Source organism: Notamacropus eugenii, chromosome 1 (genome assembly GCF_028372415.1).
Source record: "Notamacropus eugenii isolate mMacEug1 chromosome 1, mMacEug1.pri_v2, whole genome shotgun sequence".
Taxonomy (NCBI): domain Eukaryota; kingdom Metazoa; phylum Chordata; class Mammalia; order Diprotodontia; family Macropodidae; genus Notamacropus; species Notamacropus eugenii.
Genome location: NC_092872.1, coordinates 73,915,578 through 73,941,798, shown reverse-complemented (window position 1 = coordinate 73,941,798; position 26,221 = coordinate 73,915,578). Strand labels below are relative to the sequence as shown.

The 26,221-nt window shown below is 39.2% G+C and overlaps 1 protein-coding gene across 4 annotated transcripts in view; it reads left to right on the top strand.

Moving 5' to 3' along the window:
- Positions 1-3,221: 3,221 nt before the first annotated feature.
- LOC140501482 (uncharacterized) overlaps positions 3,222-26,221 on the top strand; it is a 168,610-nt gene continuing 145,610 nt past the window's right edge. For 2 of the 4 annotated variants that reach the window (XM_072605200.1, XM_072605190.1), the window contains exons 1-3: positions 3,222-3,626; positions 12,755-15,050; positions 17,349-17,463. In XM_072605200.1, the coding sequence (XP_072461301.1) occupies positions 12,755-15,050; positions 17,349-17,463 (2,411 nt within the window). In that variant the 5' untranslated portion in view covers positions 3,222-3,626. The remainder of the gene's footprint in view (positions 3,627-12,754; positions 15,051-17,348; positions 17,464-26,221) is intronic. The other 2 variants (XM_072605181.1, XM_072605172.1) reach the window with 1 other exon arrangement.

The following is a 26,221-nucleotide window of genomic DNA, read 5'->3' as shown; positions in this document are numbered from 1 at the left end:
ATTATGTATTAATACAATTTTAATACAAATATGATACAATATTTTGTATTTAATACAATACTATATATAATAACATTTCTAAGCTTCAAAGTAATAGTGATAACCTAACAGCATCAGATGAAATAGAAAGATAGATTTTAGCATCAAATTATGAGGGCCTTGAATTCTAAGCTAAGAAATCTGGACTTTACTTATTAGGCAATGGAACTAATGAAGGTCTATGACCTTTTGAATAATGTGATCTAAGATGTCCATTTGGGATCAACCAATCAATCAGTAAGCATTTACTAAGCACCCACTATGTACCTAGCACTAGGCCATAAAGACAAATATGAAATAATCCTTGACTTCAAGGGTCTTACATTCTATTGAGAAACTAATCTGGCCATGATGTGTAGGATGGATTGGAAGTGGATATAACCAGGAATGAGGATACTGTAGTAGTGCAGGCAAGAGAAAGTGAGGGCTTTGAGTGGAGTGGAATGAAATGAGCCAACAGGATATGAGATTCAGGGAAGAGATATATCCACTAGGCAGGCATATTGTTTATGGGATGAGAGAGAGGAATCAAATATGATAAAAAAATTTGAAGATAGATGACAGAGAGAATGCTGCTGCTATTAACAGAAAAGGAAAAGTCAAGAAAAGGAGCAGATTGGGGGTGGGGGAGGGAGACAATTAAGTTTGGTTTTGGATGCATCAAATTTAATTTTCTACTTCAGTACTATTGACTGATTCTGTAAATTGCATTTTGAATCCTGTTCTAAATCCTTACTGGGAATGGGGTTTCTGATGAGCAAACCTGTTATTTACAGTTTGTTACCTCCACAGTTATTCTAGCTTAAAGTGGGCTCTCTTGCTGATACAGATGATACCTGTCACTTTTAGGTCCACTAATGTATTTTTTCTGCTCATCCTTGAGACTACTCTACGTAATTTACCTTCTTGGACATTACCATCCCTTCTTCCATCTTTGCCTCTCTGTTCCTAGTCTGGAGACATGTAGGCACTCAAAATACAATATATACACAGATAAGTGAATGCAAGATAATCTGAGGAAGGAAAAAGTAACAGAGGCATCAGGAAAGTCTTATTAAAGGAGATTTTTGACTTCTCCCTGACCCTCTGAAGCAAGCACATTACTCTTTTTAGTTTTCCTAAGGTGTTTGTTTTCCTGCTAATAAACAAAGGGAAAGTTTTTTTGTTGTTATTTTGGGGTTTTTTTGTGTACATGCAAGGGGAAAGTTGCAGAGAAGTCTTTAAATTCTCACAATCAAAGCTATCCTTGATGTTCATTGGCATGGAACTGAAGATTCCCTGGGTTCCTTGGCTCTTTGAGCAGCTCTTACTTTTTGTAGCTGCTTCCAGAGAGTGAGTTCTGTCCATAAACCCTCTTATTCCCAGGATTGTCTCATAGGTACCCTTCCCTTCCCTAAAGAATTCTTTATTCTAGGCTTTCAGCCCATGCCCATCCCCTTTCTCTCTTGGGGTAGACTTAGGTGAAATAGGTAGTAATGATGTGCATTGAGTTCACAAAGGACTCTTGTAAGATACATTTACATCTCAGAGAAAACTCCTGTTTGACTCAGAGTATCTTATTACTTTGCAGAGCAAAATCTTTTAAAGCCATTTCTTGGTACTGCATATGTATGCGAGGAAAGATCAAGAAAGCGTTTTTTGTTCAAATATTTACAGAATTCCCTTCTGAGCCTCTTTCTTTACTTGTAAGTACAGGGGGTTGGATGAATTAGATTATGGCCTCCAAATCTTCTTTGATCATGTATGGCTAGAATATTTGCTACCAGCAAATAGCAGCATCTTCTATAATATCAATACTTGGGCACAATCATTTTGGAGACCACTGGACTAGGTGATCTCTAAGAGCTTGTCCAGTTCTGTAGGTAGGAATGAATAATTTGGTTCATTAGCCAGATTTCTTATTTCTATGTTTCTTTTCTCATTTTACTGAAATCTTATGATAACATTATTACTGAATCCAGTTCCCACTGATTGCAAGCTCATTGTGGCCAAGCTGATGACCCAAGTACAACTTCTGCTCCCTCTGACAATGACTCTTAAGAGATCTCAACCACCCTTGGATATTCCAAAGTTTAAGGCTCTTGGAAAGATATAATTCTTCCTCCCCTGCCCCCACTTTATAGAAAAAGAAAAAAAAACAGGGTTAAATCAAATCCTGCAAGGACTTCATCTAACAGTTTATTCTAGAGCTTTCTAGTGCACAAAGATGATGCACAGAAACCTCCTCTCATCTCTCCCAGCACTTTATACTTCACTTGTGCACTTAGCACTTTCTAATTTGCTTTAATTATTAGTATCCTTATACTAACTTCTTGAGGACAGGGACATTGTCTTATTTCATTCGTGCATCTCCCTTGGTTGGTACCTGAGCTCCCACTGGACTTAGATGCTTTGTTTGGATCTTCTGTTTGTGGCTCCCAAATGAGTTGGATCCTCAGGTTTGTTGAGACTTCTAAACGGTGGTGGTGGCGGGGCTGTTTGTGACCTAAGCATACAATTCAATTAAGTAACCACTGATTAAGTATGTGCCTCTCCCAAAAGATAAGATTTAAATTTTGTTTTTGCCACTTACTGTTAGACTTTAGGCAAATCACTTAACCTCTCTGATCATGTCTGAAAGGAAAGGGTTGGACTAGATATCCTCCCCAGAGGATATCTGTAAGGGTACCTGGAGTAGGAATATCACAGACCTGAAATCCATAAACTTAAACAAATATTTTGGTAACTATTTCGATATAATCAGTTTCTATTGTAATCTTATTTTATTTTGTGCATTTAGAACCATTATTCTGAGAAAGGGTCCCACAGGGCTTCACTAGACTGTCAAAAGAAACTCATGACACACAAAAAGGCTAATGATCTGTGGTGCAAATCTAAGCTCTTAAACTAAGATCTGATAAGATTTCATACTCCTACAAGGAACGGGGTGAAGGAGACAACCCCCATTTATGGCATTACAACGTGAGAACACGGGGCAAGATTGCCCTCTAGTGGGAGATTGGCAGCACCTGCGGCCCCTCCACCTGGCTGGACCACCTGCTTTTGCCCCCATGGAGGCGGAGGGCCAAAAGTTTGCCTTACCCCAGAGGCGGAGAAGCGCGATCAGCGACTCGTCCGTCTCTGCGGGGCACGGGACCCTGCTTTTCCAGAAGGACATTCCAAACATCCCTCCCTCCCACGCTGGGGAGCTTAGTAATTATGTGAGAAAGGAAGGATAATAGAAGGCTTTCCCCTTTGGCTTTTTCTCCTTTCCTTGCCCCTTGGCGGGATCTCAGGGCTCTGCCCCGAACAAGAAGGAAGGGTTCCTTCCGCGGGGCTCGAGACACTTGCGCATCTTAGAAGGTGGGCACTAGACTCAGTCGCCAGGCAGCGCTGGAAGAGAGATGGGAGAATCCTCCAATCAGGCAGCTGGATCCCGCGTCCCCTTTTCCCTCCGCCCTAACTCTTCAGTTTCCATGGGGACCGCTTGATACAGAGCGTTCTAGCCCCACCCCACTCTCTTCCAGCGGTGGACGTGAACGTTCCAGCTCTCTCTGTACTTCTCACCCTTCTCCAAATTAACAGAGGAGCTGGATTCGGTTGGCCAGGTAGGGAAGTGGGATGCAATAGCTGGTGTTTGGGGAGAATCAGCCTGGCCTGCGGTGTAAATATTTTGAATTCTTTGGCTCCGTGCTGGACCTGAAGCCAGGAAGACCAGAGTTCAGATGGGACTGCAGACGCTTCATTAGCTGCACGACCCTTTGCAAGTTCCTTCACTTTCGCCTGACTCTGCGTCTTCGTCTGCAAAATGGGGATAATATCACTTAACTCCAAGAGAGTGTGAGGATAAAATGAGATGACATTTGTAGAGCACTTTACAAAGCAAGGCACATTAGAAATATTATTATTATTAATTTTAGTGTCTTGTGGGGTTTATCCTTAAATTTATCTAAGGTTTTGGAAATACCTAAATCTATACTTAATACACATGTATATAAGCTTCAATAGCTTAAAACTTCACTAAGACTTGGAACAACACATGTAGGAATACACACACAGGTATTACATATGCAATGTCATGTATGTACAAATATCTGTCTATTCTCTCTATCTCTACCTCTCTTTTTTCATAAGTTTACGTATCCAGTTAGGACTTTTACAGGATTCAGATACTGCCTCCACAGTCTGTATGACCATGGACAAATTAGGTGACTTTTCAGAGCCTTGTTTTCCTCATTTATCAGATGGCATTATTAATATTTGCACTGCTTACCCCTACTGAATGTTTTTGTGAGGAAAGCCTTTGGAAAAATTTAAACACTATATAGATATGAGTTATTCCTAGGTCTCATCTGATATAAAGGTAGTACTGGGTCCTCAAAGATGATGGAGCAGTGAAATACGGATCCTGGAAAGTTGTACAGGCTTGGTATTTAATCTGATGGCAATCAACAAGTATTTATTAAGCATCTAGGTACTATTCTAGGCACTGAGTATGTGCAAAGATAAAAAAAAACAATATTTGACCTCAGACTACCTTCTATGGAGGAAGATATCAATTTACATCCAAATAAATGTGTAAAGAATACATGGAAAGTAAATATAAGGTAATTTTGGGAGAGAGGGCAATAGAAGCGAGGCCAGTCAGGAAGGATTCAAGTAGATGGTGGTGCCTGAGTTCAGTCTTTGAGGCTGAGTGCATTCTAGGCATGGAGGTGGGAGAGTGGGGAGACATGTACAAAAACACGAAGACCTCAAATGGAAGTGTGGTATGTGAAGAACAGAAAGAAGTCAGCTTGGTTGGACAGTAGTGTTCAGGAAGGGAAATACTGTGAACTAAGACTGACAAGAGGTAGATTGGGGTCAGGTTGTGAAGGACTTTAACTTCCAGACTGTGACAGACAGTGTGTATAGTTAGAATTACTATGAATGGCTCAGTGGATAGAGTACCAGCCCTGGAGCTAGGAGGACTTGAGTTCAAATCCAGCCTCAGACACTTACTAGCTGTGTGACTCCGGGGAAGTCATTTAACCCTGTTAGTGTCAGTTTCCTCATCTGTAAAATCAGCTGGAGGAGGGAATGGCTAACTACTCCAATATCTTTGCCAAGAAAACCCCAAATGGGGTCATGGAGAGTTGGACATGACCAAAGCATTAGAAGAAGAACAAGTATTTGCCTTGAATTTAGAACCAATAAACTGGCCACTAGATAATTAGTTTTTCTGACTACAGAAATTCATGGAATTGTTACCTAAGTGACTGAGAGTCATTGTTTCATAGGTTGGTAGAGAAGTGCTCACCCTGAGAAAATCATTTATGTGTTCTTGGAGATACTAAAGTTGGAGTATTACAGCCATGACCTTAAATAATCCTCCTCTTTAGTTATAGCTAGTACTATGGCCCCCTTTTCTTTGGAGTGGTGGGAAGCTATGGGTGTTGCATATACTATCAGAGGCCATGTGGATTGGTCTTGATTAACTGTCTCTTTGTCAGAAAGGAAGCATCAGTATGAGGTCTAGATATTAACAACATTTAAAATTAACTGATCCAAAAACAAAAAACCATCAATACATCTTGGAAAAATGATTGGCATTTATATGGTACTTTGTGGTGCAGTGGATAGAGTACCAGTGTGAGAATCAGAAGGACCTGAGTTCAAATCTCACCTCAGACACTTGACACTCACTAGCTGTGTGACCTTAGGCAAGTCACTTAACCCCAATTGCCTCATCCTGGGTCATCTCCAGTCATCCTGATGAGTATCTGGTCACTGGATTCAGATGGCTCTGGAGGAGAAGTGAGGCTGGTGACCTGCACAGCCCTCCCTCACTCAAAACAAAGTCAAGTGCAAGTCATGTCATTATTTCTCTGATGGCGTGGTCTTCTTTGGCAATGATGGATGAATACACACACTAAGTATTACGGAGTTTTTGCATGATCTCATTTGTGCTTTATAACAGTTTTATGGGGTTGATAACTACAGGTATTATCATCTCTGTTGTATAGTGGAGGTAACAGACTCAGGTTAGGCGACTTGTCCAAGGTACACAGTTAATAAGGGTCGTAAACAAGCTTCCAGTCTGGGCCTCTCCTGATTCCAGGTCTCTTGTTCTTTCTTCTAGACCACATTGTCTCTCCTCTGCAGAGAAGGGCTTTAGTAATCTACCTTTGCACTGAATCCATGTTGTGGAAGTGAGAATACAGGCTTAGAATTTTGCTCTGAAAACAACCTCTCAATTTAAGGCCAGATAAGGAGAGTGATTTCCAGCATCCTTCCTTCTTTGGTTCTTCAGTCTTGTGTTTCCCCCATGTATTATATCAGTGAAAGCTGCATTGACCTTGAAGGCTGATGCAGTTGGACAGATTTGGGGGTGGGAGTCCTTAGGTGAGCATGGTTTTAGTCCCATGTGGAAATACAAGAGATTCGTTCAATCAGTGACACTAGATATTGTGGAACTACTACCAGAATTTAGCTGAAAAGCTTCTGTTGTAATTTTAAACCCATCACTGAGAAGGAAGGAGGTCATGGTGGCCCCTTTAAATTTCTCAGGTTTTCAGTACCTTGAGTAGTTGTGATCACCAAAGTGGGATTCCAAGTATGCCACTTCTGCTAGTTCATGCACATAACTGGTGCATGTACCAAGAAATGCATAGTAATAGTAAAGGGTTCTTCACCTCCACTTCTTTTTTTTAAAATAGGTAGTGTGGTATAGTGGAGAGAACTTGTTCTGGAATCAGAAAATCTGCGTTCAAATTTTGCTTGTGATGTTTAGTACCTGTGTGACCTTGGTCAAGTTACTGAAGTTCTCTTCTGGGCTTCAGTTTCCTCAGTAAAACAAAGAGGTTGGATTAAATTCTAATCTAAAGAAACTCTGAAGTTCCTTTTAGCTTTAAATCTAGGATCCTTTTTGGGGAAACTTTTGGCATGAATTTAACCATTCCCTAGGTCAAGGGATGGCACATTATAGCCCTTGAGTAAACTCTAGCCATATATACACACACACAAACATATATATATATAGACATATACACACATACACATATAGACATACTCATGTAGAGATATGCATGTATATGTCTATGTATATACATATATGTATATGTATACATGTATATATATATGTGTGTGTGTAGATAGATATAGATATATAGTTTGTCTACCCTAGCTATTGGTGATAATATAATAGCTAATGTTTCTGAAGCATTTTGAGGCTTATAAAGCGCTTTTGATATGCTTTCTTTGATCTTTACTATGGGGCCTATGAGATGGTTATTACAACTATCACAATAGTTTTACAACTGAGGAAACTGAGGCTTAGATTTAGAGATTTGTCTACGATGACATAACTAGGAATTGTCAGGAGTGACATTTGAACCCCAATCTTCCTAATTACAAGTCTATCAAGTTTGTCATCAAGTCAGTCACTCATTCCAGGCTTTTCCAGGAGGGAGAAGAGAGGGAAGGAGGAAGGGGGAGAGGGAGGAAAAGAGAGAGAGAGGGAGAAGTTGCGGGGAGAGGGAGGGAGGGAAAGAGGAAGGGAAGGGGAGAGAGATATTTAGCGTAGGCTCACAGTTATATCTAGGGCTATTTATCCAGAGGTGATTCTTTGTCTTTCCCCTTATTTTGGTCTACTAACAGTAAACACTCAGAAAGCAATAAAAACCAGCTTATCTTTATTTGGAGGTAAAAAACTATTATAAAAGTACAGACCACAAATAAACACATTTTAAGGGTAAGCAACGCCAGTTCACCAGACAGGAAGAAGTGTGGGAGGGGGCAAATTCATCACATCCCAGTATCAGCAAAACAGCAGAATTCTGTCCCAGCATATTACTCCTTAAGCAGTTCCATTAGTCAAACACAGCTTTAACGACTCTTTTATATTCCATTCAGGGTAGCAGTACTTCTTATTTTGAATCAATTGGCCGCTGGCATTGGCATGCATCTGTATCACTTGGCTCCTCACTCTCTGGTTCCTGTCTTCCCTACTGGGCTCCAAAATCACCTTCCTTTTAGTCCTTTCTTCCAGTTTTAGGACTTTTCCATGGAACTAAGTGGTTTGTGATAAGTGGTATACTGGGATATAGGGTAGGAAGAAATTGAAGAGGTTATTTTTAACGATGAAGACTCATAAATCAGATTTGGGACACCCCTTCAGTCATCCAATTAACACATTTATTCAATCTTCACATTTTAAAGACACTGCATTAACCCTTCTATATAGGGGGTTTGGGTGTGTGGGAACAGGAACGAACCACAGTCATTTTACAACATCTTGATTGACTAAAAATGTAGAAATCCCCAGATGATCCCGTGGTCCAATATTAAAAAGTCCCTAATCTCTATGCAAGGGCATGATAAAGCTGATGGTCCCATCTACTGTTGTAGCAATTACTTGCTGTCATTGAATAAGACATTCTGCAGTGTTGTCTAAAAAGGACTTCTTTCATGTTTATAAAAGTATTTGGTCCTTTCTCTTATCTTTTGCCCTTGAACAGTGAACGTTTTCTTATTCTGATAATAAGTCTGGCAGTTGCATATGATTGTCCTTTTCCTTCATCCTCTTCTTTCTCTATCTTTCCCTTTCCAATGAAATGCTTTACTTATCTATCTGAAATGATTGCAAGGTGCTGCTGGTTGACTATAAGCAAGGCCTGGTAGGTTATAAAAATGAAATCTCTGCTGTAGGGAGATGAGGCTGATATCAGCATGATAGGACTTCCTTAGCTAATAAATATTTTTTACTTTCTGTTTGGCTTCCTATCTTTGACTCACAGTCTTTGAACCCTTGTTGCTTCTCCCAAGAGGTCCTGTTTCTCTCAGAGGGGAGAGTAGCATAAAAATAAGTGTTTGATAGGATTCTTTCCCTCACAGAACTTGCAATCCACTTGGAGAGAAAAGACACATGAAAAGTTAACTAAGGATAAAAGGAAGTAATAGAACTGTGGTAAGTGCCAGATATATCATACTCGATGCTAAGCTTGGATTAGGAATGTCTCAGAGGCTTATAAAATTTATTACTAAGTGAGAATGAGGAGAATTCTCTCTGTCAAACATTTTATCAAAAAATTTTTGAGAGGACAGCTTTACACTTGTCATTGTAACCAACCCTTGGCCTAGTCGCAGTTTCCTCACCCCTAGTAGTGACTTCAAAGTTTGCGTTTAAATGGTTGGGACGGGGTTCCACATTGGGAGACTCTAGATTGTCTGCCCCACTAGGATTTCAGTTGGGTATAAAAAATACAAATCATGTTTAGACTTCTACAGATATAAGTAAAAACGTTTCTCAGCTGCCAAGTGAGTATTCAACCAGCAATATGTTGGAAGTAAGACAGCTTTCATTTCACCTGCCAGAAAATGCAAAAAAAAAAAAAAAAAAAAAAAGAAAAAGCCTAAAAAGAATTCATTGGAATCCATAAAATTTTCTCAATGTGATAACACTGGGTACATCCACACCTTACACTAGGATATTTTTTTTTTTAAAGAGCAAAAATCATCCTTCAGCCTCATCAGTCCTGACTAGGACTCCTCTTGGTCATACCCTCTCCACCATGATAAAGTATTTTAAAGATATTGAAGTATTTTAAATATCAATAACATTGTAATATTAAAGCCTTCCAAGTGTTAATTAACATTCTAATATTAACAAATTCTAAAAATATTAAATATCAGCTCAGCCCATCAAATTTCTTAGGGGGAAGCTTTCTGAGAAAAATGTAATTTTTTGTGAAATTGAAAAATGAGGGTTTTAAAAAAAATTTGCCAGAAATATAACACAATAAAGAGATAATAGGAATTCAGACATACAGATATGGCCTTTCATAAATGTCCGGATCTAAAAATCTTTTTTAAAATTCCCCTAAAAATCTTCTAATAGGTTCATCTTCCCACTGGGGATCTTGAGGACTCCCACACATGTTTAGCTTTTTTGCTACACTATGGGTTGTCGAGTCAAAAATCACTTTTCCTTTTATTTATGCTCATCCTTCTGTGTATTCTTAAACAAAATCACTCTGCTTCTATCACATTCAGCCTGCCATTTTACTTATTTTTTTCTTTCTCTTTTTTGTTGTTATTCTTTTTTCTACTCTTTCTGTAAGGTCCCTGCCAGCTCTAATTTTAGAATCTTATGGTCCTATGACCTGTGATTTCAGTGTGGGTACCTTCTGTGACCTCTTCTCTCTCTTCCTGATTTCTGCTCTGCTAAAGCCTTCAGCAGGCTAGAAGGGGTTAGATAACCAAGGTAAGTAACCCAGAGTTCTTTCGGTTATTGAGACAAATGGCATGTCTCCTTTAAGCCTGTAGATGGCAATTGTAGACTGTAGTCTAAGGCAGGATGAGCAAGACTAGATTTTCTTGTATTTTTCGGCGACTTGCTTCTAGCTCCTGATGGAACAATGATGTACTGTCAGGAAGAAAATGTTGGCATTAAATAAAGAATAAGATATAGACTTTATTAAACAAACATCTGTTTATAGTGACACTGCCAGTCTGTACAGTGTTCTTAAGTGGGTGCAAAACAAACTTTAAGAATGTTGGCTCTTCTGTTTTCCCTCATGTGTTTTCTTTTTCATTGGCAGGCCAGCTTGTTTATGTTTGAATTAATCTCTTGTCAATTTTGAATCTAAAAACAAAACTTGAGCTACTGACTATTCTGACACAAAACCTGAAACAGAATGTAAAAAAAAAAAAAAAAGACCCAACCCAAACCCCAAACCTTCCCTGGAGTCTTGATGAGATGGAGCCTTATTTAGTTTGCTTAACCGAGTTCTGGGGTCAAGCGATGCTGCTGACACATAATTGTGTGACATTGGATAATTCTCTTTAAAAGACCACAGGTTACAGAGTTGTTACTGATCTGCATTGATAGCATGAATGTGTGCATAGAGAATTACCCACACCAGGGATATCACAGGTCCTGCTATTGATTTAGAGATCGTTGATTTGGATCATAGATTTAGAGCTGCAAACAAGTTTAAGTCTATAGAGTCCAACCCTCATTTTAGAGATAAGAAAGCTGAACCCAGAGTAGTTAAGTTACTTGCTCAGGATCACACAGCTAGTAACTATCTGAGGCAGAATTTGAATCCAGGTCTGCCTTATTCCAAATACTACGCCCAAGGATTTTTCATGAGGCTGTTTTGTTTCATGATTTCTAGAGCCGATGGTATATACCTTCCCTAAAACTAGCCTGCTCTTGAAGTGGTATTATGTATAGGCAAGCTATCCAGACAATGAGGAAAAATTGATTCAAGATGATGTTCAAAGGGAATAGAAATGGAAAAATGTGGGCAACATGAATACCTTGATAAAGAGGGAGTGAGAGGAGAGAGGGTTCTTCCATTGTGAGTAGAGAAGGCAAATTGTGCTAGGATTAGGATTCCAAGGTGGTCAATTTCTACAAAAGAGAAAGATGACTTTTCCTAATGGTTTGGTATGTAGGGATGGTCAGGACTTAAAAACTATTGAGGATAACCACTTTAGCACAGAGCTAGCTTTAGGAAAACCAGAATAGACATTTGCTTGAGATCAATTAGAACTATCGATCAGTATCGATTGAGCACCTACTCTGAATGACATTGTCCTTGGACTTGTGGGAATTACAAGTCAATCAATTAACAAGTATTTATTAAATGTCTACTGCCTGCTCAGCATGGTGGTGGGTCCCTGGGAAGAAAAAATGAAGTGTCCTGATTCAGATTCCTCAAGGGGAGGAGATGAATAGATATGGGATAGTTGTCTGGAGTAAGAATGAATCCATATTAAATGTTCTACGGGGCCCCGTTTAATGATGACCTTGTTATGTGTTTCTGATGTCAAGGGTACATTAGGAAACTGTCCTTCATGACTTTCTTGCCTGACTCTGTAAATGCTGGAGTGAAACAGATTTGACTACTTCACTTCCTAGCCTGAAAGTCCTCAATGGCTCCCTATTGACATCCTGCCTCTAAGATAATACAAAATAATCAGCGTAACATTTAGATGTCTCACATTATGGCTCTCATCTACCTTTCCAGTCTTTCGCTCCCCTTCATATATTTTCTCTTCCAGACAAGCCACCCTACTGGCTCTTCCCTTGAGTGCAATATTCTCTTTATCTTTGTGCAGATGGTTCTCTCATGGAATTCATTCCCTCCTCTTCTCTGCCTCATCATCTTTAGAGTTTCTTTCAAAGCACATTGTTTTCATTGACACCCATTGCTAGTCCTTTATTTTTCTTGAAATTCCTCTGTATTACTTTGTATGTGTTTCTCATGTACTTATCTGTGGACATGCTTTATTCCTTCAGTAGAGTGAGGGATGCTTGAGGGCTCAGACTAGCTTTTTGTCTTCCTGTCCTCAGTGACAAGCACAGTGCTCTGAACATAGTAGGTCCTTAATGAATGTGGTTGAATTGAACTGACGGCAACCCCGAAAAGAAATTTGGTATCTTTATCGAAAACTCTTCCTGGGATTTCTACACATGAAATGAGCATATGCCACTATAAAAGTCAGAGTTGCCCTTTTATTGTTTGGTGACCAAGAACCGTATCTTGACTAAATGTCATTAAATCCAGATGGTAAAGTTTTTCCTTTTCTTGTTCCACAGCTCGTTAGTCGCTTTGTTCATATGTTACAAAACCGCTCTAACGGGTTTAATCAGAACGATAGTTTAATCCCAGCCTGAGCAATTCTTTCTTTGCAGATAAAAGATTGACCAGCTACAGATTTGAAACTCTGTCTTTTTTGTTTGCAGATGGATTGTTTATCCAGAAAGACAAGTGCATGGCAATCTTGTGATAGCGCTGCTGAGATAGACTCCCCTCGAACCTGTGAGCTGAAGCTCTTGCGGGCCAGACGAGTGGCTTACTATGAAAGCATTGGGATCCTCAAGACTGGTTCTCATGAAAATGACAGTAAATCAGCACTAAAAGCTTCCCCGAGAGCTCCTTTGGGTTCCAAAACAAACCCCTCAGAAAGTCAGACCTCCACTTCCAGAGGCCACAGGCAGTCACCTCAGTCTAGAGCTATTGAGGATACAAATATGTATCAGCGATTACCCAAAGTGGCTGATGAAAAAACAAAAGAAGATAGAACGAAGGTGGGCCAGAGAGTTCAACAAGAAGGCAGGAGAAACAGTTGCCCTTCTGAATTAGATCTTTCCCTGCTTGATGACGTACTAGTTCCAGAAACGCAGAAACTGAGACATGTGATGAATTGGGCTCAGAGGTTTCTGACTAAGTGCCATGAAGGCCAGGAACTGAAGAGTCCTCCAGAGAATTCACCCTTTACTTTGTCTCTGCTTGACCAAAGCAAAACAGTACAAGATTGTCCTCAAGAGGCCTTTATGAGCTCTTGCCACCCTCCCTCATGGTCCCAAGATGACTCAAAGATACATACAAATTCTCAAAACAGTTTTAATATTTCTTCAATCCCTACAGAAAATTTATCGGAGACATGTTTTTCTCTGGATATTTTAAGTTGTTTTGAGGAGAGGAAGTTTCCTGGTAATTGGTCTAGTGGGGGGCAGGAAGTTATATTTCAGAAGGAGAAAAGGCCACCAATGTCACCTCTAGTAGGTTTCAGGCAGCCTAATTTTGTTCAGCCACCATGTGACAAGCTTGGAAATTCATATTCTCAAAGTCAAGGTGATCCAGGAGAGACAGGCACACCTTTTGAATTTGACAATGTTCAGCCACAGACCAAAGACAGTTGTGAAAGGAGTCTTTTTGAGAAAGCCAATGAGAATTGGCATGGAAATGGTTACTTTTGGGCCCCACTAACAGATAGCTCTGAAGATGAATGTACAGATGAGAATGGGAAAAACTGGAAAACTTTTAGAAAGGATATTCAGCTCAGAGACTCTAAAGAGATTTCAGGAATTTCCCTATCTTCCAGAAGTCCTTATACAATGGGCTTGAGGTCCCCAAAGTTGAAAGGCAGATGGGAGGCTAATGTCAGTGAAAAATCCAATGAAGGAGAAGTAGCTATTTGGAAACCTAGGGATTTTGTATCCAGGTTTCAGACTGACAGCCCCTGGGGTACAAGCGGCTCAGTGCTTATCAGCAAACTGTCTACCAACCAATTTGACTCCCCTGTGGATGACTTCAGGATGAGAAAAGGAGAATCACTCTCTCAGGAGTTAGACTTTGTGGTCTCCCCAAGGGACCTCAACTATAGAAGTGGATTGCAACCTGAGTATGTGGAGGATAAGACTTTTGTTGGTCAAGCAATAAGAAAAAGTCAGGAAGTTAGTATTAACAGTGGATTTGATGTTGGTGAAAGCAAAGTCCAAAAGAGAGGCCAAACAGAAATTAATGAGACGTGCCAGGGGAATGATTCACTTATTCAGATTTCTAACTGTCAACTGAATTCACTAGGAGATCCCTTAGAAAATGTCACTTCTAAGGTTTGTTCTGACTGTGTTTCAGAATGTGAACTCACCTTGGGCCATCACTGTGTCGTGTGCCACAATATAAGGGTGGATCAACAGATCAACAACAGATCCCCAACAGGCATAGACTGGAAACTTATACAGACACCCAAAGTGATTGCTAAGGAGATGACTTATGAGAGTAAGGAAAAGAATGTTTTCTCAAATTATCCTGTCTCCATAGAGCTGTCTGAAACCATTTCAGAAAATTCCTTGTCCTGGCAAGTAGGTGATGGTGGGGGCTATAGGATCTCTTGGGACGATGCTCTGCCAGAGAAATCAGAGCAGAGGGCCAGTGTGCTGGAGATGTATTTTTTTTACTTGCATCAATTGAACAGGATCAGGGGTTGTAATTCAGAAGGAGGAAGCTCATCTTTCTCCAACCACTTCAAGGGACTTTCAGAAAACAATGTCGGCAAAGTGGATCCGGAGAAGAAAGACATAGGTGAAGAAATCAGATCCAGTGGTGAGAGTGGTGTATTTCAAGCTGTTGGTCAAAGAGACGTTGCTAAGCCACAACAGGAGAACGCACATCATGTTGAAGTAGAAACAACTGAAGGACAACTCTTTCCAAAGTCTTTGAGCGATCCTATTAAGGAGTCAAAGCTTCACCCAGAAGGTCTCGTGATAAAAGAATTGATTTATGTTTGCTCTATTTTGGTAGGCTAGGAATCCTCCAGCTAATTAAAAGCAATCTAGAAGATGGCTTTTTGGAGAACAGATACTCTACCATTTCCTCTGTGGAATATATATTTCAACTGTTTGTCTTACAATGAGCGTGATGATTTTATTCATTTTGCTACCTAGTAGTTTATTTGTAAATCAGCATTTTCTTGTGCCTTTCATCTAAAATACATTTTAATAACTGAGCCCTGGAAAATGGTGCACATCTTCCTAATTCGGAGTGCATTGTAGATGGAAATTGATTAAATCATTCTGATTTCATAGGGAAAAAAAAACCAAACCAGACTACATAGGTAAAATCTCTTCTATTGTAGCTAAACAGAATTTGTTTCTTTTTCTTTTCTTTTCCTCTCTTTTCTTTCCCTCCCTCCCTCCCTCTCTTCCTCCTTTCCTTCCTTCCTTCCTTCCTTCCTTCCTTCCTTCCTTCCTTCCTTCCTTCCTTCCTTCCTTCCTTCCTTCCTTCCTTCCTTCCTTCCTTCCTTCCTTCCCTCCCTCCCTCCCTCTTTCCTTAAAACCACACACAGAGATGGAATTAGAGTCTGGAAAACATGGGTTCAAGTTCTGCCCTCTGACACATTCTACCTGTGTGACTCCGGGCAATTCACTTTTCCTTTAAATACTCCCAGGCAACTTTCCAAGGCTGTGTTATAGAGTTTTCATCTGTGGTGGTGGAGAAGGTTCCCTACATGGAAGTAGCTGCACTGCTGAACTAGCAAGTCTCCTCCTCCCCTTTTCTCTTCCTAAGTGCATCAACCTGTGTGTGAGTTTATATAAATAATCTCATATTTATTTGATACAGCATGCCCATGAAGGAGATAATGTAAATATTAATACTGAATTTTTACAAATCAGAAATTGAGATCCAAACAGGTTAAGTGATTTGCCTGTGATCACACACCTAGTAAATACATAAAACAATATTCAAATACAAGTTTCTAAAGTCCAAATCCAACTCTTTCTGTTAGTCTGAGTTGCCAAGGATATGTATCTCACCTTCCTTCCTCTCCCTTTCCCTCCCTCCCTCTCCCTCTCTCTCCCCCTTCATCTCTGTCTTTTTCCTTCTCTCCCTCACCCTTTCTCTTTCTTCCCTCCTCCTCTCACCATCTCTCCTTCCTTCCCTTTTCCTGTCTCCTATCTCTTTTTCTTTCTTCTTCTTTGCCCCTCCCTTCCTCTCCTCATTCTTCTCTTCTTCATCTGCCTTGCACTTCTTTCTCATCTATCATCCTTTTCTCTCTCCTTTCTCCCTTTTCTATTCTTTCTTTCCAATTTCGTCCTCCCTCCTCTTCTTTCCTTCCCTTTCTCTGTTTCCCTCTTCCCCTCTCCCTCCCCCTTTTCTTTTCTCTCCCCTTCTCCCTCCCTCCATTTAAAACTAATTCAAGTACCTTGACACCTTGAAAGAGGACTATTAATATGTACCTCTGATTTGGGATAAGCAGAATTTCTTAAAAATCAATCTGTTAGAAGATACTTGTAAGTCATTCAGACTTCGAGAAACTTGCTTTGAATACTATAGAACTTCATTAGCTGTGACCTGACTTGGAAATTTCTGTGTTCTGCTTGTTTTAAGGAGACATAATTTTGGTGTGCTTTGCAAGCTACATGCCTGAATCTTAGCAGTAGTGAAAAGTCCCCTTAAATCTACTTTGTAATTCTAAATGGGAAAATAGTGCAAGAAATAATTAAGATGACTTCAGTTGAGTTGCTGGGGGAGTTAGTTACTAGAGTTGTTCACAGATGGGAGTTATTAGAAATATTACCATCTGGTAGCTTCCTGTTTCTACTAATTCTGCTCACTAGAAGTGAAGTTCTGTTATTTCTAGCTGTTGAAGGGGAGTGCATGTGCTACGAACGTATGAATGTAACAAACTTTTTAGATTGTGCAATATTTGAAAATCCTAAATTTAAATTTTGGCAGCCCTTAAATTTTGGTGCCCTGGGGAAAAGCCCAGATTATTCCATCCTGGTCACTGTTTCTGATTTTTTAAAAAGGTCTCTGTCCATCTGTACATTATATGGTTGTTTGTACATGAGAATATTTTTACAAATAGGTGATAAGATTCATATTCAAATTTCCTTTACTGACTAAATCCTCTGGCTAATGCATCACAGGATGAGTTGTGTATAATAGTATTTGGGAAATGACATTTAAACTGCATCTGTAGTATGTGGTGCATGGGTTTAATGCTGAAAATCATGCATCTTTAACTTCTTGGTCTTTTTTTTTTTTTATCAGAGAGGCCGTTTTCTGCCTCCATAAAAATTACTTCCAAAGCAACTGGTTATAAGAACTACTGTGAGAAATCCAGTGTGGCAAGGTCTTCTCATAAACGTGGAGAACGAGAACTAAGGTTTGACTGCCTTCTTTCTTCTTTCTGTTATACGATATTAATTTCAAGCAGTTAAATAACTGAATCCAGCAACTTTCCTTGAGATCAGAGCAGCTAAACTAATGAACTATGAAAATAGTTTGTGCTTCTCAGTGAACTAAGATCTTGAAATTTAACAAGTTCTGCATTTACAAAGTACTTCCCATGTTCAAGGCATTGTATGAGATACGTGTGTGTACGTATGTGTATATATGTATACACATGCTGTATATACACATTTATTATACACATAATTTGTATGTATATACACACACACTAAATACATGCACATCCATGCATATACAGATGCTGAACATATACATATAGTGTATATACATACACGTGCATAGTGTACTACAAAAGCATGCATTTGTATGTATACACGTGCACATATATTTTGTGACTCATGCACATGTATACACATGTGTGCATGCATATACCGCCTAGATTATACACATGTATATATTCATACACACTGTATATATTACACACGGTCACATATGTGTATGTATGCATGTGTATGTGTGTATATATGAGTGCATAATGAATACTGCATACATTATTTACGTGTGTATGTATATATATACATACATACATACAGACACAAACACACACATGTGTATATATGTACATATACATATGACATAGTCTCTTCACTCTAGGAACTTGCATTTTCATTAGTGGGAATGTGACACATAAACAGATAAATATACTAGAGGCTAGAATGTGATGTGAGAGGCAGCCATGGTGTAGGAAACAGAAGGCTGTCCTTCAAGTCAACAAGACCTGGGTTCAAGTCCCAGTTTTCCCACATCTTGGTGGTTCCTCTCCAGGACCTTCCTAGAATCATGAAATCACTGGTGTTGTTAAAATAGAAGGTATGGTTCAGATCAAAGTAGGCTTCAAAGACCTCTAGGGTCTTCAAAGACCTCTTTTGTAGAGAAAAGAGAATTTATTAATGTGTGAGGAAGCTGAGAAGACTTTGTAGAATATCACACATTTGGACATGGAAGGGGCTCAGTCGATTCTCATTATGCAGGTGAGGAAACAGATACTTAGAGGATGAGCTACCCAGGGCCATATAACTAGCAAATGACAGGCACAGGAGTTGAACCTGGGTCTCCCTTGCTTCACTTCCAGCACACTATTGATTATGTCGTGATGACCTTAGAAGGAAGAGCAAGAGTCTGAAAAGTAGCGAGGAAGGCATGCCTTCAGGCGTGGGAGACAGACTGGACGAACTCACAGAGATAGACTACTAGTACAATCTGGCTTGTGTGTGAAAGAAGAGTACAATGTAGTAAGGTGGGAAAGACATGTTGGAGTCTATATATGGAGGGCTTTAAATGTTAGCCTGAGGAACTTTTACTTTATTCCAAGGGCAAAATGGAAGTGATTTTTGTGAAGAGGAGTCACGTGACCAGACTTATATCTTAAGAAGATTATTTCCCCACCTACATGGTGGAGTATTAGAGAAGTGAGAGCCTGGAGGCTGGCAGATCCCACGAGTGGAGTTATTGTTATTTTCAAATGTACATGTAAAGAAAGTTAAACCCGTGATCTGTACCCATCATACCTGGGAGAAAGACCCTTCATTCACTGCAAGGACTGATATAACTAAGAACCCAAGTAGCCTAATTAAGGCTACTTAAGCAGCCAAATATTGGCAATACAGACTTTATTTTAGAGTTGTCAGGAAGGTTTTTTATCTTCACACCTTTTTGAGAATTCATTACCTTCATAGTCCTGGTTAATTCAAGTCCAAAGATCACCATCTTTCTAAAGGATTATGGCTTAAGCCTACAACTCTATAAAGAAGTCATGGTGTGATCTGTCCTTGGTTTGGAAGGTATTATTTGTTATAATAAATGAGTGCTCTTTCCACAGAAATCTCCAGATCTGGTTCCTAGCCTTGTTTCACATTCACTCTCTATTATATTAGAGGAAATCTAGTTTGATGCCCGCCTTTTAAGATTCATTCTATTAATACCACTCTTGCCAATCCCACGAAACCAGCTAACCTTAAAGGGCTCTATAAATGCTAGTTATGATGACAATGGTGCTTTTTTGTGGGGGTACTTCAGAGGCTGGATTTAGCACTGTCTTCTAGAGGGTTGAGATTTGTGGAATTCTGACCCTGAGATAAGGCTAGTGTTGCTATAATACTAAGAGTTCACATGTATAAGATATTTTACAGTTGACAAAGTATTTTATATACATCTTTATTTGTTCCTTACAATAATGCTGTGAGATGGATGTTAGTTATCCTCATCTTTTAAGTAAGGAAACTGAGACTCAGATAAAATAACTTGCCCAGGATCACACTGCTAGGAAGGGTCTGAGTCAGGATTTGAACTCGGGGCTCTTGACTCCAGGTCCAGTGCTGAGGCACAGTATGCTGCCTTTATATGCATGCAGGTGCCTCCAAGACGCACATAGATGGCTGTGCTTTTAATTATCCAAAACTCTTAAACGGGGTCCTTGATAAATAGAATTGATGAAAACCCAGACCAAGCATGAAATTACATTAAGTAATTTTATCTCTCTCTGTACTAACTAGGGCTAAATCCTTAGGTGGTAGCTAATTTGTTGTCAGGGATGCAGAAGTGGAAGAAAAGAGTCCTTAAAATTTACACTGAAGCATGATGTACTCTTGGTTTGCATAGCTAATGTCTCTGTATATATGACTTTTTTTTTAAGTCTTTCTCTTTTCTTTCTAGTTTAATAAATGTTGAAGCAAAACCTCATGGCTGGAGTTTTTGGCCCCCAGGGATGGATCCGTGTTTGAGACATTGTCATTATGAAGGAAGCTTGTGTTTTTCGCAAGTGCTAAAAATTTCGTTGTTTTCTTCTCTCTGGGGAACAAGACTTTGCAAAACTATTATGGAGAAAAATGATAGGAAAACACAGTCATGTTGGTCTAGTGGGTAGAGTGCTGGACCTACGGTCGGGAGTTCTGAGTTCGAATGCTGACTCTGCCATTTTCTACTTGTGTGACCTTAGGAAAATATGGGCTTCACTTTTCTCATTTGTAAAATCTGGTTAGACTAGGTAACTTCTCAAGTCTTTTCATAAATTCTAAAAATCTATGATTGGGTAAATTCTGATTATTAGGAAATTGTGATAAGGTCACAGATTTAGAGATGGGAGGACCTAGAGATCATCTAGTCCAGCTTGCCTCCTTTTACAGATGGATTCATCAAGGCTTAGAGAGATTAAATTAAGTGACTTTACTAAGGTCACACCAGGTGCTAGAATAATAGAGCTGAGTCCCTTGGGTAAATTACTGTTTTATTATGTAGTCACCTCCCAGAAGGCATTCATTTTAAAAGTATATTTTTAATGAAAAAAAGTTTTAAAAAAGTTTTGGCAATCCTCTAATGTGTGCTAATAAATAAATAAATATAATTTAGTGGAAAGCATATTTATTCATTAGGAATCAGAAGACCTGTAGACCAATTGCAGCGACAGCTTGCTTTGTGACCTGGGCAAAGCACTTAATCTCTTTCGACCTTTGTGTATTCACATGCAAAAGGCAGGGAAATAAACTAGATAATTATAATATTAAAAATAACAATAATATAAATTCCTATTTTATGTTTTCCAAACACTGTGAAGTATTTGCTTTTACTATCCTCATTTTAAAATTAGTTCAAGACATTGAGGCAAGCTGAGTATTGAGACTTGGGGCCCCCTCTTTAAGTGGAGGATCTGAGAGAAATTCTTACCTTCCTTCTTCAATCAGAGCAAGGGAGGAGCTTTAGGGGAAGGTGGGAGAGGTACTGAGGAGGTGTGCTTTACAGAGTTCATGTTATCTTGAAGAAAGATGAGTTTCTAGGGGCAGTGATGAAGTCCAGGAGAGCAATGAGGTAAGAAATGTTGAGATGGCCACCTTCTTAAGTGGAGGATCTTGGAGGCAGTCTCTGATGTCCACCCTCCATCCTCTCCAGTTGGAAGGGAGGGAAGGGACCCAGGGGCAGGTGGTAGTGAGGAGGTGTGGGTTTCAGAGGTGATCTTACTGAAAGATGAGTTTCAAGAGACAGTGATGAAGTTCAGGAGACTAACCAGGTGGGAAATACTTCCCTTAATTTGAAATGTGGAAATTACCCTTCTAAACTTGGATCAAAGGGTGGTAGAGGGGACAGAATGCTAGACATGGAGTCAGGAGGACCTCAGTTGGAATCACATCTTAGATGCTTAATAGTGTTATGTAGTTATTGTTTGTCCATTATTGAAAAGGACCAGTGATATCAGGAGGGTGATGTCTTGACTTGCAAGTGAACTGGATTTAAGTGAGGCAGGGCTGTACAAAGTCATCAGTTTCACTCTCTCCTCCAGAGTCATTGGAGGCCAGTAGCAAGATGACTGGCAACTGCCCCAGAGAGCTATGTGACTTTGGGCTAGTCATCAGCCTCTAAGTTCTTTTCCAAACTCTAAATTTATGATCCTATGCAATGCATTTGTCCGTAGCAATAGGTCACTCCTTTTCAGTTGCTATTGATCAGTGATAGGGCTAATACCAATCTGTCACTTGAGAACCACATGTAGAATGTGCCATGATGGAATCTCAGAGTTAGAAGAGCCATCAGAGGCCATCTATGCCTGAGAAAGAATCCTCTCTGTAACATATCCTTTGCTTCCTTCCAATGATGAGAAATCGATTTCAATGTGTCTGCTACAATCTCTGTGGCCACTTCTCATCTTCATGGATATTCTGAGTGAATCATATTTTAGGTCTGGAAGGGATCTTATAGGTCATCTGGTATAGTATCCTCAACTTTACAGATAGGGAAACTAAGACTGTTAGATAAGGGAGCTTCCCAATGACAAAAACAAAACAAACTAATGGAAGAGTTGTGATTAAATTCCAAGTCTCTTGCCTCTCAGAGCAAAGGGCACAGATTATCCTTATGATGGAATAATAATAGCAAATCCACTTAAATATTTTTTAGACTGTAGCGTATGTTGATTTATATTGCCAGCCCTCATAATTCTGTCTCTTGCCTGTTGCCATCAATTACCCTGCCACTGTGTGCACATGTGGGAGTGTGAAGGTATATACATGTCATTCATTCTTTATCATCATACTCTTTGGGGCAGTTAAAACATCCAGTCAGCTTTTGTCACTACAAGAGGTCTGATTTGAATGTTGTGCTCAGTATGAAGAAAATGTCTACATATAATTTTTTCACTGTGAGAACCCAATGCCAACTGAAAGGAGAATATATATTTATGGGCAAATGCAGTTGACAGGGTCATGAGGGGTGATTGGCATTTCATTAATATGGCCAGTAAAAAAAAGTCATCATATCATGTTGTACATTAGGTGTTCCTGCAATTTGCACAGATTTTCTGAAGTTCTCCTGCTTCAGTTTTCTCCAAGTCCACCTTAGATTTTGTGGGGGACTCCTATGATATATTTTGGTCTCAAATGAGACTGAATCTGAGGGTCTCATTCTGGCCTCTAGTAAAGGAGCCACATTGGGCTGTGTAGAATTCTATCTCTGCGCTTTCCTCCTCCTCCGTAAAAGATATGCTTACAATGTACATCTATAATTCATATATTCACACATATGTACATACACTGTCATATGGTATATGGATGTGGAAGTATACATATACAGATATAGATGGATAGATCTAAATTTTATCTAAAATGTATATCCTTCAAAGTAGGTTTATGACCTAGAAATAAAAAGTTAAATATTTTGTCTGCCTAAAGCCTGACTTCATGTCCATTTCAAAGATATAAAATTTTTCTTGTAAACCAAAATATACATAACACCCCTCCACACCAAAACACACATACAACGTTTAGCTTTCTAATCCCCCAAAGTGGAATTTAATTTGTTTCATGGCACCATACATGTTTAGCCTTTGAAAGCCCATTGGTTCCTGTATCCTCTGTGGAAGATGTGGTTACTAGCCTTATTATAATAATAATAATTAATAATAAAATTCATTTAGAATGCAAGCCAATAATAGGTTACAAGAGTCATTTGATTTCAATAACCCCTTATATTATAATGCCCCTTTTTTGTATACTAGGTTGTTTTTATAAAATCAACCCTTGAACTTTATTCCTTTTAATTCTGAAAATAGTCAATTTGCAGAGTTTTGCAGCAACCTTCTTTTCTGTGGTTGTCCAAAGTGCTAGCATTTATCTTCTTGTGGTACTACCAGCCACAGTTAGTTAAATAAACGTGGGCTCCAGCCTTCCTCAAAAGGGTGAGCTGGGGCACACTAGTGGGTGGGCTACAAATTATCTGGAGTGCGCACTTAGCACAACATCTGCATGCACCAGTGTCCTGGCTGAAGTGTGATGAATTTTTAACTTCAGTAAGTTTCCAAGAACCATTCCCCATTTCAGGGTGCAGTTCAAGAACCACAACTTCAATTGCTTTTCCTGTAATCTCCTTGAAGGCAGAGCCTATTTTCATGATTTTGTATACCCACTGCCTAGCACAGTACCTGGCACACGCATGCTACATTTAACTTATACTTGTAGTTTGATTTCTCTCCTAAATTACCTGCATCAGTAGAGAGAATACCCACAGCAATTAAAATGCAGATTGTTAAATATAACTCACTGAAAGGATAAGAAAATGTTGTGGAGTAGTGGAAAGATCACTGGGTTTGTCGTCAAAATTCCTTGGTTTAGATTCTGACTAGCTCTATACTTGTTATCTGTATAACTGTGGAGATATGCCTTAGTATCATTATCTGTAAAAGAGAATGGGTTGGATGAGAGAATTTTCAGTTCTTTTTTTAAAATTAATTAATTAATTTTTAGTTTGCAACATTCAGTTCCACAAGCTTTTGAATTTTACATTTTCTCCCCCTCCTTCTCCTCCCACTTCCCAAGACAGCATGCAATCTGATGTAGGCTCTACACATACATTCATATTAAATATATTTTTACATTAGTCATGTTGTAAATAAGAATTATCACCCATGGAATGCACTGTGAGAAAGAAGATACAAAACAAAAGAAAACAGAGAGAGTAAATAGTCTGCTTTGATCTCCATTCTGACTCCACAGTTCTTTCTCTGGACGTGGAAGGCATTTTCCATCATGAATGTTTTGGAATTGTCTTAGATCCTTGCATTGCTGAAAAGAGTCAAGTCTATCAAAGTTAGTCATCATACTATGTGGCTATAACTGTGTACAATGTTTTCCTGGTTTTACTTCCCTCACTGAGCATCAGTTCATATAAGTCTTTCCAGGTTTTTCTAAAGTCTGCCTGCTCATCATTTCTTATAGCACAATAGTATTCCATTACATTCATATACCACAACTTGTTCAGTCATTCCCTGATTGATGGGCATCCCCTCAATTTCCAGTTCTTGACCACCACAAAAAGAGCTGCTATAATATTTTGGGACATGTGGGTCCTTTCCCCATTTTTATGTTCTCTTTGGGATACAGCCCTAGAAGTGATATTGCTGGGTCAAAGGGTATACACATTTTTATAGCCCTTTGGACATGGTTCCAAATTACTCTCCAGGATGGTTGGATCAGTTCACAGCTCTACCAACAATGCATTAGTGTTCCAATTTTCCCACATCTTCTCCAGCATTTATAATTTTTCTGTCTTGTCATATTAGCCAATCTGATAGGTGTGGTGTGGTACCTAAGAGATGTTTTGATTTACATTTCTCTAATCAATAGTGATTTAGAGCATTTTTTCATATACCTATAGACAGCTTCAATTTCTTCCTCTGAAAACTGCCTGTTCATATCCTTTGACCATTTATCAGTTGGGGAATGACGGGTATTATTTGACTCAGTTCTCTCTATATTTTAGAAATGAGATTTTTATCAGAGACACTGGTTGTAGAAATTCTCCCAATTTTCTGCCTTCCTCCTAATCTTGGTTACATGGACTTTGTGCAAAAATTTTTCAATTTAATATAATCAAAATTATCCACTTTGAATTTCATAGTGTTCTCTAACTCTTGATTAGTCATAAATTCCTCTGCTTTTCATAAATTTAACGGGAAACTATTCCTTGCTCTCCTAATTCTCTTATAGTATCAGCCTTTCTCTCCGAGAGAATTTTCAGTTTTAAATCTCTTGATTAAGTTCAGGTGTTGGTATGATGTGAAGAACTGATCAGATACAAGGAATGAGTCTAAAAGAGGGTTTACCTAACTTGTCATACGTGGGGCAAGGATACATTTTAATAATCCTGGTTACCTTTGCTTGTAAAGACACAGTTGTCATACTTAGGGCAAGAATATATTCTACTAATTCTTGTTCTGAGCAATACCTATTCCTTTGTCTCCTATCCTTACCTATACCAGGTAGAAGACTAACTCAGAAGTTCTGAAGATGCTCCGAGACCCTAGCACTAAGGACTTTTATCTCTCTGCAAACTGCTAGGCACTGCTACCAGTATAAAATGTTCCAGTTTGTGTGAAACAAACGAAACTTTGTGCTCAAAGCGTGGGGTCAGGGGCTACTTGTTGAGGAATATCCCTGAATTCTCATGAGGATATAATTCTATCTGGTCCACAGGGCCTGTTCCTTTCTTTGTAATGTGCATAGGTCTGGCCATAGCCACAGCCACTTAGTACAATTAACACAAATAGCTCAATAATTCAATGGGAAGTAATGCCATTTGGGCAACTCTCTTACCAGCACATCATACTATTGCGCTGTTCTTTTCTATAACACTTTTTTTTTAACTAGCTGATGCTGTGCAAATGAAAAAGAGATGGAGATACGAATCCTGAA